The 15,818-nt window shown below is 59.7% G+C and overlaps 1 protein-coding gene across 2 annotated transcripts; it reads left to right on the forward strand.

The window, feature by feature from the left end:
- The first annotated feature begins 275 nt into the window (after positions 1–275).
- TTYH1 (tweety family member 1) lies at positions 276–13,909 on the forward strand. 2 transcript variants are annotated; one of them, XM_060085305.1, is made up of 14 exons: positions 276–401; positions 2,690–2,868; positions 4,793–4,904; positions 5,717–5,937; positions 8,561–8,656; positions 9,921–9,993; positions 10,265–10,340; positions 10,852–10,907; positions 11,050–11,142; positions 11,403–11,495; positions 12,769–12,911; positions 13,037–13,082; positions 13,388–13,468; positions 13,590–13,909. In XM_060085305.1, the coding sequence occupies exons 1-13, from the start codon at positions 276–278 to the stop codon at positions 13,424–13,426; spliced, it is 1,353 nt and encodes a 450-aa protein (XP_059941288.1). In that variant the 3' UTR covers positions 13,427–13,468; positions 13,590–13,909. The 2 variants fall into 2 exon arrangements, with proteins under 2 accessions (XP_059941288.1, XP_059941287.1); XM_060085304.1 differs by lacking the exon at positions 13,037–13,082.
- The last annotated feature ends 1,909 nt before the right edge of the window (positions 13,910–15,818 follow it).

The raw sequence follows: 15,818 nt of genomic DNA on the forward strand, positions 1-15,818 counted from the left end.
TGCGCGGGGGGCCGCAGGTGGGAGCCGCCGCCACCGAGGGGGCGCGGGGAGCCCGACTCGAGGTACCGCAGTCCCTGCCTCAGCCGCCAGGGGCAGCACCATCCCTGCCCTGCCCGCGCCTCCCCACTCCTCCTCCAATCTCCGCCCCCCACCCCCTCCCTCCCCCCCGCTCGCTCCCCTGAGCCCCGCCAGACCCCGCTCAGCCCGCGCCCCGCTCCGCTGCCGAGGCTCCCGCAGCCCCGGCGTCCGCCCCGCTGAGCCCTCCCCCGGGGGCCATGGGGGCGCCCCCGGGCTACCGACCTTCGGCTTGGGTGCATCTGCTCCACCAGCTGCCCCGCGCCGACTTCCAGCTCCGCCCGGTGCCCAGCGGTTTCGCGCCCCAAGAGCAAGAATACCAGCAGGTGGGCGCGGGCACGGGGTCCTGGGGGCGGGGGCTGGGAGCTGGGTGACAGATTCCTGTGTCCTCTGCGGGTGGGAGCCGGGCCGGGACTTTGGGGTACCCGAGGCAGCAAGAGCCTGGCGTTCCCGTACCTGGAGGTTCCCCTGGGAACCTCCTTAAATGAGGGAGGGCTGAGGCCTGGACCCCTGGATCTCAGAGGAGGGAGGGGACTGGGGGCCCTTGGATTCCCGGGTCTCTGAGAGCTGCGCGGGAAGCTAGGGTCATCAGGGGGGTAGGTCCGTCACGTCCTAAAAGACGACCTCTTCCCTCATGGGATCAGGGCAATGCAGTTAAATGCGTCCCAGTTCAGGTGGGACCCAGGAGATATAGAGGAGCTGACATGGTGGAGAGGAAGAAAGCTGGGGGTGCCCTGATTCTGGGACGGGATTGAGACCTGAAATGGGGACGGGGGTGAGGGGTTTTAGGGCTGGAGCTGGGAAAAACAGGTGGAGGCGCTGGGAGAGACTTGCAGCCTGTCCCAGGACGGAAGGCGCAGTCGGTCAGGTCGATGGAGGGGGGTGAGGATGGGGTTCGCTCTGGGGACTGGAGGACGACAGAAACGGGGCCAGAGGGTGGGGCTGGGTGGGAACCCTAAGGAAAGCGGGGTCCCTGGGGAAGGGGGCCCAGCCTGGGTCAGCTCCAGTAGGGGCGCAAGAACTGTCCCCTGACCCAGTTTAATTCAAGTCCTTGACTTTGAGATTAATGAGCAAGGCTTGGCTGAGCTGGGGATGGGGTAGGGGGTGGGCAGGATGGTGGAGCCCTGGGATGCGTCCTGGGCCCTGCCTGTAAGGTCTGAGCCCCTCGGATCTGTCCTGGCGGGCTCCCGGGACAGGGGGCTGGGGATTGGCAAGCTTAGAAGGAGGGGGGTCCCAGGAAAGCAGAGAGGGGGACGTGTGCTGTATTCTGAGCTATTTGGGTCATGGCTGCGCTGAGCCGGCCGTAAGCAGCTCCTCCTGCGGACTCCACGCCGCCTGTCCCCACCAAACGGGGACTGCCAGCCCCTCTACCACAACCTGCTGGTTACACAACCCCAGCCTCCAGGGCCAGTCCACGGCCACCTGCTCACGGCCAAGGAGCCCTCCCTACACGGATGCCACACGCGGGGTCCCCACCCCAGCCACCGCCAGAGGCACTCAGAGAGGCTCACTCTGCTACCGTCAACACCAGTCAGGGTGACAGTGCTGGGACACACCCCCCAGGAGGGGACAGCTGGGAAAATAATCGGGGACCGGGTGCCACCGTGCTGGGGGGACACACTCACACACAATTAGGCACACACTTACACATGCATTCACACTCACACACATATACACACTCATATATGCACACATATACACCCACATACAGATACACGTATACACACCCATATACTCATGCATGTATACACACACCCACACCTTCACATTTACACATTCTTGCACTCATACAAATGCTCACACACATGCACACACATGCATCAAGTATATACACATTCACACACTCATATGTTCACATATACACCCTCACACACTACCTCTTTCCCTCTCTCTCTCTTTTCCCCCCCATACCCCTCTCGCCCCTGCTCTGTCTTCACTCTCCCAGCCTCCCAGTCCCCAGCTCTGAGTTGCACGAGCGTGCGCACGCACACACACACACGCACACACTGTCACGGAGGCTGTCACGCCCCCTCCCCCTGAGTCCCTGGGTGACAGACTCACACTGCGGTGGGTGTGCAGAGCTCAGCATCAGGGGAGAGGAAGCAAACAGTGAGTGCGGAGGACCAGCGCGGGGGAGGGGGGAGGGAGTAGGAAGCCTGCCACCCCCAACCTGGCACACGTCACCAGGAACAGGTGCCCCCTCCCGGCCCCCGATCCCACAAGAGTCTGGGGTCCAGGTCTTGGCATGTCCTTGGATGGTGCTTCATTCCAACTACCTGTTTTGGTGTGGAGGAAACCGAGGCTCAGAGAGGGGAGGGCCCCTGCCAAAAGTCACACAGCCTTTGGAGGGCAGAGTAGAAGTTGAACCCAAGACTTGGGCCTCCCAGTTGGAAGCTCCCTCCAGCCCCAAGCCCCAGAGCCCTGGCTGCCAGCCTGGGAGGGGCTGAGAATTACATCTTTCCTCACAAACCTGAAAACCACGGCTTGGACTTGCCCCCCCCCCACTAGTCAGGGACGCCTTCCACCTGCCCTGAGATCCCAAAGCCAGAACCTCCAGCCACACAGGCAGGGAGCCCGGAACCGCTCTGATGCCTGATGTCACCTTCTTCCCCAGGCCCTGTTGCTGGTGGTGGCCTTGGCAGGCCTGGGCTTGGGCCTGAGCCTCATTTTCATTGCTGTCTACCTCATCCGTTTCTGCTGCTGCCGGCCCCCAGAGCCGCCCGGGGCCAAGAGCCCTCCGCCTGGGGGAGGCTGTGTCACTTGGAGCTGCATTGCCGCCCTTCTCGTCGGCTGGTAATGGGGCCCCAGGGTGGGTGGACACTGGGGATGGGGCTCCCCAAGCTCTCTATCCATCAGTCTTCCTGGTGGTGTCCCAGCAGGGGAGAATTGCTCCCATTTGATGGATGGAGAAATCAAGGTCCAAGAGGAGAAGTGACTTCCCAAGGGCAGCCAGCCTGGCAGGATGGTCTAGGGGTTAAAGTCTGGGCAGTCAGACTGCCTGGGTTTGGTGGCTCTGCCGTGGAACAGCTGTGTGACCTAGGCGAGTGGTATAGTTTCTCCAGGCCTCGGTTTCCACATCTCTAAAGTGGGCACTGTAGTCACACCCACCTCCTACTTGAGGTGCGATTAAGTGAAATGTACAGTGCCTGGTTCACAGCTGGACTCCATAAATGTGAACTAGGGATGTCGTGCATTAACTCATTCATTCATTCAGCAACTATTTCCTGAGTACCTACTACGTGCCAGGAAATACTGACTAAGCTAGACAAGGTCCCTGCCCTCATGAAGCTGATGTGTCCCGGCCAGGGACAGTAAAGGGATATTTACAATCCAGGAGCAGCCCTGAGCTGATCTAACTCCTTCCCTCGGTAACCCTGCTGGATTCAGAGTTGTCACAACCAGTTTGGAAGAGGGAGGCTCAGGGAGAGGCAACCTTTTAAGGCCAGGTGGGCCAAGTGGAGATTCAGACCCCAAAACCCCTAGGAGCCCAGGGGCCACCTTCTGGGACACCCTCAGGGGTGGGAGGAGCAGGGCACATGAGGACGCACCATTTACTAAGAGTCATCGCTGAGAGCGCAGCCCCTCCCGGGCAGGGCAGCACCCACCCCTCAGGGCAGATCTGGGCGCTCAGGACTTGCCCCCGACCTGGGGCTTGGGGGCGGGGAGGGCAGGCAGCGGCCGCTAGTCCCACCCCACCCCCGCCAGACTGGGCTCGGCCACCGCGGGGAGCAGCAGCGTGGGTGTGTGGCGGTGTAGGTGGGGGAGGGGGCTGGGAGTCCCAAGATGCTTCCTCTTCGCCCTCTCCTGAGTGGCGGGGGGCGGGGAGGTGGACAGAGGCCCTGTGCGGGAGAGACACGGCCAGCCCCCGTGGCCGGGGAACAAGAGCAGCTTTGTAGCGCCGTGAACAATGGGTGCGGGCGCTGGAGCTAGCGCCGTCAGATCCCAGGGCAGGGGGTGGGGGCCTGCGTAGCGCGGGGCTGGGAACTGTGAGGGCGTCGAGGCGTCCGCCGCCCCGCTCCAGGCCTGGCCCCCTCCGCGGAGGGGCTCACTGTGTTGCGGGGGGAGAGGGAGGGGGCCCGTATTCAGGCCCCACAATGGAGCTCTGTGTGCCGGGCACCGAGGGGCGGGGGCGCCCGGCTTCTGGCCCGTTGGGCCCACATTCCCTTGCTTCCCTCCCGGCCGTCCAGAAGCTTGGGTCCTGGGGGTGGGGGGAGACTGGGAGCTCCAGGCTTGGGGTCCCCCAGGAGCTGGTGGCTCCGTGGCACCCCCAGGAGGCGGGGGAGGGGACGGCTGCATCCCGAAGGCACAGGTGCTGAGGACCCCGGTTACTTGGGGAAAGGATGGAGGGCCTGGGTGTGGGCTGGCAGTCACCACGGGGGAGGACTTCCCGTCCTGGGGCTGGGCATGGCAGGGTTTCACTCCGGGGAGGTGCGAGTTAAATCCGGGGGCCTGCTCCCCTCCACCTCTCCACCCACCATTAGCATCACAATGACGTCCCTGGGCCGGGGGAGTGAGACCTTCCCGTTACCTTGGCAACTGGTGGGGGCCAGGCTGGAGACGTTCCTTTCCCACGATGGGCTGGACCAATGGGATGGGGTGGGAGATGGGATTGGGTGTGTGAGGAGGTGGGGGGGGCGTGGCGGCCCCGGGGGGGGGGGGCGTGGCGGCCCCCAGGGTCCCAGGACCGGTTGTGATTTCCCTTCCCTCCTCCTCTTAGCACTGGCATTGGCATCGGTTTCTATGGCAACAGCGAGACCAGTGATGGGGTGTCCCAGCTCAGCTCTGCACTGCTGCATGCCAACCACACACTCACTGCCATTGACCACCTGGTGAGGGGCCAGGCACTGGCCAGACCCCAGACCCACACCCAGACTGGTTCCCCACACCTGGGCAAAGGGCCCCCTCCCAGGGAAACAGGATCTAAACTCAGAGCCAAGACCCCAGACTCAGAATGTCAGGTTCCAACATGCAGATCTCAGACTGTATGCTCAACCCCCAACCCTGACTACAGATTAGGGCCTCACACATGGCACCATCAGAACCTTAGCCCAGATCTGGGCTTCGAGACTAAATCACACGCAGCCCCAGCCTTGGACTTCAGCTCACAGCCCAAACCATTCAGAGACCAAACACCAAAACCCAGCCCCTGCCTTCAGGTCAGATCCAGGACAGAGACCTGATCCTTGGCCCAGGTGCAAGGTTAAAGACCTCAGCGCTCAGGCCCAGGACTCAGACGAGAAGCCTCACTCTCATCCCCAGCCCCAGGATGCCAGACCTGGAGCTGAGACCCAGCCTGACCTCAGACCTTAGATTTCATGTCCAGTTGCGACCCTGGAACCCAGACGTGAGACCCCAGACTCAGGAAGGCAGATGCCAGCGTCAGACCTAGGATCCCAGACTTAATCTCAGTCCTGGGCCTCAAGCCACTGACCTCTCCGAGCTCCTGACAGAAGCCACAGAACTGCATGAGCTGGACCGCAGGGCCCCTTCCTTCCCTTCCTCAATCCTCAGATGCCCTGGCGCCCAGATCTCAGACACTGGCCCCTGCTCACTCCTACTTCGCCCCCCCAGCCCTGTCACCCAACCCCTGGCCGCCCCAGAGAACGCCCTCCCCCGACTCCAGGCCCACCCCTGTGCGCAGGTGTTGGAGATGGTGGAGAGGTTGGATGAGGCCGTGAGGGCAGAGCTGACCGCTCTGGAGGAGGAGCTGGCGCAGCGCACGGAGCTGGTGGCGGCCACCCGGGGGGCTCGGCGGCAGGCGGAAGCCGTGGCCCGGCAGCTCCAGGGGCTGGCCTTCTGGCGGGGAGTGCCCCTGAGCCCCCTGCAAGTAGCTGAAGATGTGTCCTTTGTGGAGGAGTACAGGTAGGTGACCGCTCTTTCTGCTCCGCGTGGCAGGGAACCCCTGCCTGGGTGATTGTGCCCCCAGGGGACATTGGGAGGCATACCTGGGTGTCACAACTGGGGGAGGGGATGCTACTGGCACCCGGTGGGCAGAGACCAGAGATGCTACTGAATATCCTACAATGCACAGGACAGCCCCCGACGGCAAAGGATTAGCTGTGCTAAGTGTCAGTAAGTGACAGCAACCCCGGCGTAGAGAGACGGACCGAGTGACCCTGTGCCCACTCAAGTGTTCGTGCATTCCCTCCCTCAGTGTAGTCACTCCTTCATTCATTCATCCTTGACTCAGCCATTCATCAAGTCACTTTTGCACTTCACTCACTGAATCTCAGACTAGCTAGTTCACTCCCTCGGTTGTCCATCTGACGCGTGTATCCATTCAACAGATACTTATTTACACCTTCTGGTGAGAGAGGTGTACCCAAGTGGTCAGGACCATGAGCTGTAAAGCCAGACGGCCCTCCCTAACCACGTGATCTTAAATAAGTTACATGCCAGCTCTGTGCCCCAGTGTTCCCATCTGGTACCCGTGGGAATAATGGGTAGCAATGCCCTCATTGGATTGTGGAGGGTCTGCTGAGTCATTATCTGTCAAGTGCTTACAGGGGCGACCAGCACACGTTATATAGGTGCCTGTAAAATACGGGTTTTTTTAAGATAGAGCGATGAACAAAGCAGAGTGAATCCTGCCTGTCTCAGGGTAGGCGGACCAATAAGAAACTAATGTATGAATGAGATATTGTCTGTAAGGTGGTGAGTGTTAAGAGCTCTGGAGAAAATTAGGTGCGAGACGGGCACGGGATGGTCTGGGGACAGAGGATGGCAGTTTTGGGAGTGGGGGGGGGGTCATCCGGGAAGGCCACACTGAGAAGGTGACATTTGAAGGACATCTGGGATGGCCATCTTTCCCAGCAGCCAACATGACGGAGTCCTCATTGCTTCGTCTGCGAGGAATTATTTCTTTTGTTCATCCGAAAACTGAGGGTCCCAACCAGACATGGGAGCAGAGACAGGGAAGACTTGGTCCTGGATTCTGTGCTCCAGGGGGAAGGCACACCTGGGCTGAAGCAGTCCGCAATGAGGAACCCCCCTGCAGGGCATCAGACAGGCCTGGGTCCCAGTGAGTTCAAGTTCTGGGTTCTGGCCAAGCTCAGGGGTGCAGGCCCTGGGCCTCAGCCCTGTTTCACGGGGGCTGGGGGTAGCTGTGTGGACTACACCTGGGTGAGGCAGACCCATCATTAACAGGAAATAGCTTCTGGATTCACCAATACGAGAGTGCCTGGCACTTGGGAGTCCTTCAGGGAACATGGCCGGCTTCCTGGAAGGAAATCGGGGCCCCCAGCGGGAGAGCTTTGCCGGGGGAGTTCTTGGTGGCTTAGGGCAGAAGTGCTACCTGCCCCTGACGGAAGTGAAGTGAAGCTGGGACACACGAGCTGGCGGTGGGGACATGGGGAGCAAAGGCCTGGAGGTCAGCTGGAGCCACTGGGTCCAGCTTCTCCTTTCTGGGGACAGCCTGACCCTCCAGCAGTCCGGGAGAGAAGGGCATGGTGAGTCCCCACAGGGGTCTGAGCAGAGGCTGCCACGGAGGCGGGTGGCGGTGCCCTTGCCGCTCTGGCGACGTGGGGATCGCTGAGAGCGATGCTATTTATTGAGCATCTCCTAAGCGCCGGGCACTGTGCTCTGGTCTCATGTACATCTTCCTCTCTAACCAGAGTGAACTGATCATTAACTAATACTGAATTCTTAAATGACATTAAAAGTTTCCTGATTCGTGTTCAAGCTAATATTTAAGTGCGTCCACGTTGGCACACTTCTCGGTGTTTTTTTGTTTGTTTGTTTGTTTTTTCCTTTTTTTTTTATTTTGCAAATTTAATCAGTTGTACATATACATATGTTCCCATATCCCCTCCCTTTTGCGTCTCCCTCCCACCCTCCCTATCCCACCCCTCCAGGCGGTCACAAAGAACCGAGCTGATCTCCCTGTGCTATGTGGCTGCTTCCCACTAGCTATCTACCTTACGTTTGGTAGTGTATATATGTCGGTGTTTTATCTGTTTCCACTCCTTAGCCTCGCAACAACCTTTGGAAGTAGGTGCTGCTGTTCTCCTCGAGTTACAGGCGGGGAAGCCGAGACACAGGGGGCAAGGTTACTGAGACCAAGATGCAGGCAGGCAGGAAGTGGAGGGGCTGGCATCGCGACCCAGGCCGTCTGCCTGCAGACACTGAGCCCTTGGGTCGTGCCCTGTGTTGCTGAGGGACATGAGTCCCTCTGCTCTCCAGGATGGGATGGAGGGGCTGGGGCCCTGAGAGCGTGCCACTCACAGGGCTCATGCGTGGTTCGGTCAGGGTACAGTCCTGGGACCCGTGCTCTAAATGGCTACAGTGGCTGGCCTCCCAATGCACCCATTTCACAGATGAGCCTGGCTGTGGCCTGGAGACTGGGCATCAGGGAGATCACATGTCCAGGCAGAGCCGGGAGAATGTGCAGGTGCTCTCACCCTCTGCCGAGTCCCGGTCTGGGAGCCTGGGCACGTGAAAGGCTGGGTTTGCTGCTTCAGCCTCACCGCTGTCACCCCCTCCCCAGGTGGCTGGCCTACGTTCTCCTGCTGCTCCTGGAGCTACTGGTCTGCCTCTTCACCCTCCTGGGCCTGGCAAAGCAGAGCAAGTGGCTTGTGATCGTGTACGTCTGGGTGGCTTCCTGGCAGTGGCACACATCACTGAGATCCCACAGCGCTGTTCCGAGAGGGGCCACGGCCCTTCCCAGGTTTCATTCCCTTGTCCCACGAACCCCCATGGAGTTCCTGGGCTGGGCTGGCACATAGAAATCAGGCTCAGAGCTGCCCAGGAAGGGGGCGGGCAGGAAACAGGCTGTTCTCCCAGCAAGAAGTGCACCAAAATCCTAGAAAAGCAATGACAGTGATGCTTGTGCTGAGGATTGGGGTGATCGCTGACCCTCTCAGTTGCTATGACAACCCTGTGAAGGAGGTGCCTGTCAGATGCCCGTCTGGAAGATGAGGGCCCTGAGGCAGAAAGCTGTCACGTGGTGTGGCGGAATTAAGGGCCACGCTCTTACTTAAAGGTTCATTCTGTATGCCCGATACTCTTCTGGAGCCCTCGCGCTAACCCTATGAGGAGGCCCTTTCCTTCTCCCCATATAACAGAAAGGGAGACTGGTGCTCAGAGAGGTTAGGCCACTTGCCCAAGGCTGCACAGCCAGAAAGTGCTGGAGCTGGGATTCCACCTAGGCCAGCCTATCCCACTTGGAGGAGCCTTTGTATCCTCCCTGGCCCTGAGGGGGGCCACACTTGTGCCCGCCACCATTCCCACACTCCCCCCGGGGTGAGAGGTCCTGCCATCCCATCCAGGCGCCCCTGAAGCTTGAAGATGGTAAAGCACAGTGGGCAGGGCGGGTCTGGGGCTTGGGGCCAGGCCTTCAGTTTGGCTCCCTCCAGGTGCCCTTCTTTCTTGCTGACCACCCTCTAATGCTGATCCCCCCCAGACCCCATGCCCAGAGAAAACCTGGAAGGCAAGTTCGGCCCTGGAGCTGTCTCCACTCCTGGGAGGAGGGGTCCGGGCTGAGAGGGAGGCTGACCAAGCAATGGGTGAACCTGGGAGCAAGCTGCTGTGGAATTCAGAGCAGGGAAATGGGGCCCAGGGGTGGGCGGTCCGGAGCAAGGCGGGAACAGACGTGGCTGGATCCAGCCAGCCCCTCACCCCGTATCCTCCCCCAGCAGGGCCAGATGTTCAGTTTGACGTCAGCAGCCACGGGTCCACACCTCTCCCCCAACAGCTTCTCTGCCCCTAGTTGTTATCCTCTTGGCTCCAGAGGTGGGTGGAGGGTAGGGCTGGGGCTGTGATGGGATTGGGGTGGGGGGAGGGACGAGGCGAGGTGGGAGATTAAGAACCCCAGAACCCCCAAGTCCAATCACTCCTCCCCACCGTAGGATGACGGTGATGAGTCTCCTGGTTCTTGTCCTGAGCTGGGGCTCCATGGGCCTGGAGGCAGCTACAGCCGTGGTGAGTGGTGTGGGGCGGGCCCTTGGGCTCCAAGACTTAAGGTGCCAAAGGCCCCTAACTCCTGGGTCCTGGGGCAGGATGGGAATAGATGCCTTAGGTCCTGAGAGGAAAGACTGGGCTGCAGTTTCCAGCCAGTTTCCTAGGTCCTGAGGGACTGGGGGTCTGGACTCCCGGGTCTGGGGGTGGGGGGGCTCGGGGGCACCCAGCTCTGTGGGAGCGTGGAGTGGGGGCAGGTTCTGTTCTGAGCCCCCTGTCCTGCTGCCCCTCTCAGGGCCTCAGCGACTTCTGCTCCGGTCCGGACGCCTACATCCTGAACCTGACCCGGGAGGAGACTGGCCTTGGCTCAGGTGACCGCATCTCCAGGCGCACGCCCTGGGTCCTCGGGCCTCTCTGCGCGGTTCTCCTGGGACGGGGTGAGGGTGCGCAGCCGGCCGCCAGGCCCTGCCCAGTTCTGCAGACGCTCTCGGCACCTCCCCCGGTGCGCTGGAACAGAGGGAGGGATAAAGATGATGGAGTCAGGACAAAAGGGTCCTCAGGCTGGAGCTGAGGGATGGGAGGATTTGGCCACTTGGAGAAAATGGGGGGAGCACAGTTGAGTCAAGGGGAGGGCGACAGAAGCCCGGGCTCCCTGGGAGCGTGTAGATAGATCAGCATGTTTCTGGCTGTGGCTGGAGCAGAAGGGATTAGGGGCTGGTTGGACTGCCCGTCTCAGAATGCGAGGTCATTGGGACCACAGGAGGGTCCTGAGCTGGGAGGGGTGGGAAGTGTGGCCTTGCCCCCTCCCGCCTTTCCCCAGGGAGGCCCCGGGGCTCAGGCTCACAGCCTCCCCCCTCTTCCCCTCTTCCCTTGCCGCTTCAGACATCCTGAACTATTATTTCCTCTGCAACCAGGCCGTCTCCAACCCCTTTCAACAGGTTAGGGCTGCGGGCAAGGGAACCGGGTGGAGGAGGGCGCGGCTGGGGCCTAGACTTAGGGGTCCTGGGGGAGGATGACGGCGCCAAGTGGGCTGCGGGTGTCAACCGCTGGGTCCTCCTCCCTCCTTGTGGCTTCCCGCAGAGGCTGACTCTGTCCCAGCGAGCTCTGGCCAACATCCACTCCCAGCTGCAGGGGCTGGAGCGAGAAGCTGTCCCCCAGTTCCCTTCTGCTCAGGTCGGCGGGGCCGGGGGCTCCTTCTGCACTCCGACTCCCAGGGGAAGGAGGGGCGGGAACCTGGGTGTGTGGGCGGAGCCTTAGAAAATGGGCGGGGTGGTGGCCGTGGGCGGGTCCGCAGAAAGGGGGAGCCTGTAGAAAGGGGCGGGGCGGCGGCTGTGGGTGGGGCCCTGGCTTGTGAGCCCGCGGAAAGGGGCAGGGCCTGAAGAGATGGGCGGAGCCTGAAGAGTTCCTGGGATAACAACCCCCTGCCACCGCAGAAGCCTCTGCTGTCCTTGGAGGAGACGCTGAATGTGACAGAAGGAAACTTCCACCAGTTGGTGGCACTGCTGCACTGTCGTGGCCTGCACAAGGTGACCCCTGTCGCCCTCCCCGAATTCTCGCAGGGGAGCCTCTGCCTAGACCCAGAAACCTAGGAATATCCTTTCTGCTTCCTGTTCATTCCTCCACCAAGTTCTCCTGGCCCTTCTGAAGCCCCTCTGGACTCTGAGCACAGCTCACACTGTCACCACTGCTCCCGGCCACAGGGCCTCTTCCCTGCCCCCTGCTTGCCTGCCCCTATCTGTCCTCCGCACAGCAGCCAACAGCCCAGTGAGCCTTTTAAGCACAATCTGATCTTCTTCCTGCGCTTAAAACCCGCAGTTACCCCGGCAGGCGGATTAAGGTCCTGGCTTCTCGCCTGACCTCCGGGGCCTGTGTAGTTGGCCCTGGCCGGTTTCGACCTCAGCCCTTTGCTTCCCCCTAGCCTGCACCCCTTCCCCCAGCAGCCTGGCGGGTCTCCCAGACAGCAGTCCCCCACCTCCCATCGGCCGGGTTCCTTCCTGCTGGTGCCATCTTGCTGTCGGGACCCCAGTACTGCTTTCCAAAACCCCTCTCTCATTAGCTCATTGTGGTCTGAAGCAACCTTCTGGGGCCTGGTTGCTGAAGTTTCCCCGGTACTTGGAGCAATGCCTGGCACAGAGCAGGCCCTCGGCCAGCCCCTGCTGAATGACTTATGGCTGGTCATTCAGGAAATGGTGCTTCTGCCGATTTCCGGGGATGACAGTAACGTCAGCCAGCGTTTACTGAGTGTGCGTTATGTGCAGGGGGCAGTGCTACACCAGTTGTTCTTCTAAGCCTTATTCTCAGTGTTGTTCTAAGCCAGCGATTTTGCCCCAGGGGACAGTGGCAATGTGTGGAGACATGTTTGGGTGTCACCGCTGGGGGAGGGGGTGCTACTGGCATCTCGTGGCTGGAGGCCAGGGCCGCTGCTCAAGGACCCGCAGTGCAGAGGCGCCACCCGCTGCCGCCCCCTTCAGCACACACACACTGATCTGCCCCAATGTCAGACGTGTCCCGGTTGAGACACCCGGCACTCAACCAAGGCTGAGCTGCTGTGGCGTCTGGGCGTGGGGGGGAGGGTTCTCGGTGATGGAGAGGAAGCCGCAACTTGGGTTCCTGCTTGCAGGTGTGATAATGACAGTGACCACAGCGCCTACCACGTGCTGAGCGCTTTCTGTGTGCCAGGCCCTGTGCTGAGCACAGGCGACAGGGGAGGAAACTGAGGGACTTGTTCAACGTTGCACAGCCAGGTGGACGGCCTGAGCCGCGTGCATTGCCCGCTGACGCCCTCTCCCCCGACCCCAGGATTATGGCGCAGCCCTGCGGGGCCTGTGTGAGGACGCCCTGGAAGGCCTGCTCTTCCTGCTGCTCTCCTCCCTCCTGTCTGCGGGGGCCCTGGCCACCGCCCTCTGCAGCCTGCCCCGCGCCTGGGCCCTCTTCCCACCCAGGTCAGGAGGGGAGGGGGGCAGGCTCTTGGCGGAGGGGATGGGGGAGAACCATTGAGCCACTGTTAGGGGGCAGCCTCCTGATGGACCCCCATCCTGTTTCTGCTACTCCCGCCCTTGCACCCCAGTGACGACTATGATGACACAGACGATGACGACCCTTTCAACCCTCAGGTATTGGACCCCTGGGTCTGAGGGGGGAGGGGCTGGGAGCCTGGACCCCTGGGTCTGAAGGAGGAGGGACTGGGGGCCTGGACTCCTGGGTCTGAGGGAGGAGGGGCCGGTGCCCTGGACCCCTGGGTCTGAGGGGGAGGGGCTGGGGATCTGGACCCCTGGGTCTGAGGGGGGAGGGGCTGGGGGCCTGGACTCCTGGGTCTGAGGGGGGTGGGGCTGGGTCCTGGACCCCAGGGTCTGAGGGCCCACACTACAAAGCCAGATTCCCTAGTCATGCCCTCTCTCGCCCCACATCTCCCTGGCAGGAATCCAAGCGCTTCGTGCAGTGGCAGTCATCTATCTGAGCCCTTCCTCCATGCCAGACTGGAGCCTGTTCCCCATCTCCGGTGAGCATCTAGAGTGACACCCCAGCTCCCAAAGCCAGCCTCCGCCCTCCCTCCTTCCCTCTCTATGGGCTCCGGGTGGCCCTTCTGCTGCATCTGGTCCGATCTTTGCCTCTCTCTGCAGTTCCTTCCCCAGCTGCCGGCGAAGACCCCACTAACCCAGCCTCACTGGGCTCGCACCACTAACAATGCCCTGGCTACGGACACCTTAAACAGGACTGCCTTCCCGCCTGCCCTGCCCCTCTTTGTGTCCTTAGCCCTGGAAGTAAGCTGAGGGGGTAGGCCAGGGCGCTGAGCTGGCCGGGCAGCGGGCAGCCAGCCAGACCCGCAGCCTCTCAGCCCTGAAGGGATGTGAGTGCCCCAGCCCTACCACACCCCAGTGGGCTTAGGGCCCCTGATCTCCACTTGCGGCACCAACTTGGGAAAGGGTTGATTTGAAATAAAAGGGACAACTTTATTTTACAAGCAGCTGGGTCCTTTTTTCTCCCCGCCCCCAATCTGGCCTTGTGGTTGGGGGGTGGAGATTCTCTTCACCTCTGCTCTCACCCTGCCTCCTGGCCACCAGGTGTTTCTCTCCTGTCCAGGCTCTGCAGCAGTTCCAAAGGGATTGTTCTTTAAAAAAAAAAAAAAATCCCCCCCCACCCCTGATCTAAAAGCAGCACACATGTCCTGACGCAGGAAGAGACGCATATCCCTGGAACAGAAGAGACAGCCTAGAAATAGATCTCCGTGTGTGTGTACATATGACAGAAGACAGATTTCAAGTCAGGGTGAAAGGGACTGGTTTCAGAGGAATGCTGACATGATTAGCTCTCCAGCTGGAAGAAAACAGTCTACATACAATATGGGTGGAAAACCTAAATGTAGACAAGTAAAGGGACAAGTATTTTAAGGGAAAAGAGACTTTTGTATATTGTATATCTCGGTTGGAGGGGGAGGATTTTCAGCAAGGTATCCTAAAGACGGAAAGGAAAAGATAACTTATTTGACAACTTGTGGAGTGAAAAAAATACCGTGAAGTCAAGAGGCAAATTGACAGTCTGGGGAAAATAGTTTGTTTTTCTAAAAACACACATAGCAAAGAAACAGATAATTCTTAACACATACGTATAATCTGCAAAGCTTCCACAAACCAAGAAAACGATGACCCAACCTGAAAATAAGCAACTAAGATGAACATTCAGTGAAGTGAAAATCCCAACGCCAGTGAACAGACTAAAGGGCATTCAAACTCTAATAATTAGGAAGCGCACCGTGAAACAAGCAGAAACTTTGTTTTCACCACCCAGTGAAAAAGAATTCTTATAAAATTAAAATGATAAGATCATCATGAAAGGAGAGCTCACGTCCCGTGCTGGCAAGGATGTGTCGGAACGGCTCATGCGCCACTCCTGAGGCTGTGAGCTGCAGTCCGATGAAAACAATAGTCTGCTCACATGTGATAGACCCTTTGACCCGACAGTCCTACTTTTGGGAATCAATTTATGGAAATAAAGCAGAGACACGTAAGGATGTATTTTAGGCGCTGTTTGCTGCAACGATACTTTGATCAGCTAAACTCTGGAAACTAAAGTCCATCGAAAGAGGACGAGCCCAGTAAACCGCTGTACATCAAGGCTCTCGGCACGTGACAGCTCTTGGCTGGGTTTGGAATCTTGGGAGAAAGCCTGGGAGAGGAGAGCTCTGAGGTGGGAGTGACAGACAACGGCTGCAGAGTGGGCAAACGCAGAGCAGGATCCCTGTGCTCAAGAGCCCAGGCCTGCTCCTGACCACCAGGCGGATGTGGGTCGTCACTCGACTAGCTGGACCTCAGCTGTGTCATCCATCAGAAGGGTGTCAAAGACAGCTCCTCAGTCCCTCCTCAGCAATTCCAAAATCCAAAGAGCTCTGTTAGACCAAAAGTCTTCCCTGAACTCACTGGGCAGCAAAGCCCAACCTGGCACGAGGTTACTTACAGACTGTTTCCCTGCCTGGTGTGACTGTCCATCTATTTCTCTACAGAAACACTGATGGGGTTACTTCCAAGTGCTGGGCAGGGTACTGAGGGTACCGTGTCCTCTGTGGAATACACACCATGTTCCCTCTTGAAAGTCTGAAAAATCCTGAATCCCCAAACACGTAAACAGCCCCAAGGGTTTCAGGTCAGGGCTTGTTGGCCCAGAGTGCCGGAAGTCAGGTGTCCAGCGGGGGGCCACCGTAGGGGGTAGCTCCATGCTTGCTAATCATTTCCATCTCGTACACCGAAAGGAATGTTCAAGGAAGCCTTCGATGTGTGGGCCTGAAGCTGGGAGAGAGAAATGGATCACAGTTTCCAGAGAGGGACACGGGGGGCCACCCTCATGGGCTCACTAAT

Source organism: Mesoplodon densirostris, chromosome 19 (genome assembly GCF_025265405.1).
Source record: "Mesoplodon densirostris isolate mMesDen1 chromosome 19, mMesDen1 primary haplotype, whole genome shotgun sequence".
In the NCBI taxonomy this organism is placed as follows: Eukaryota; Metazoa; Chordata; class Mammalia; order Artiodactyla; family Ziphiidae; genus Mesoplodon; species Mesoplodon densirostris.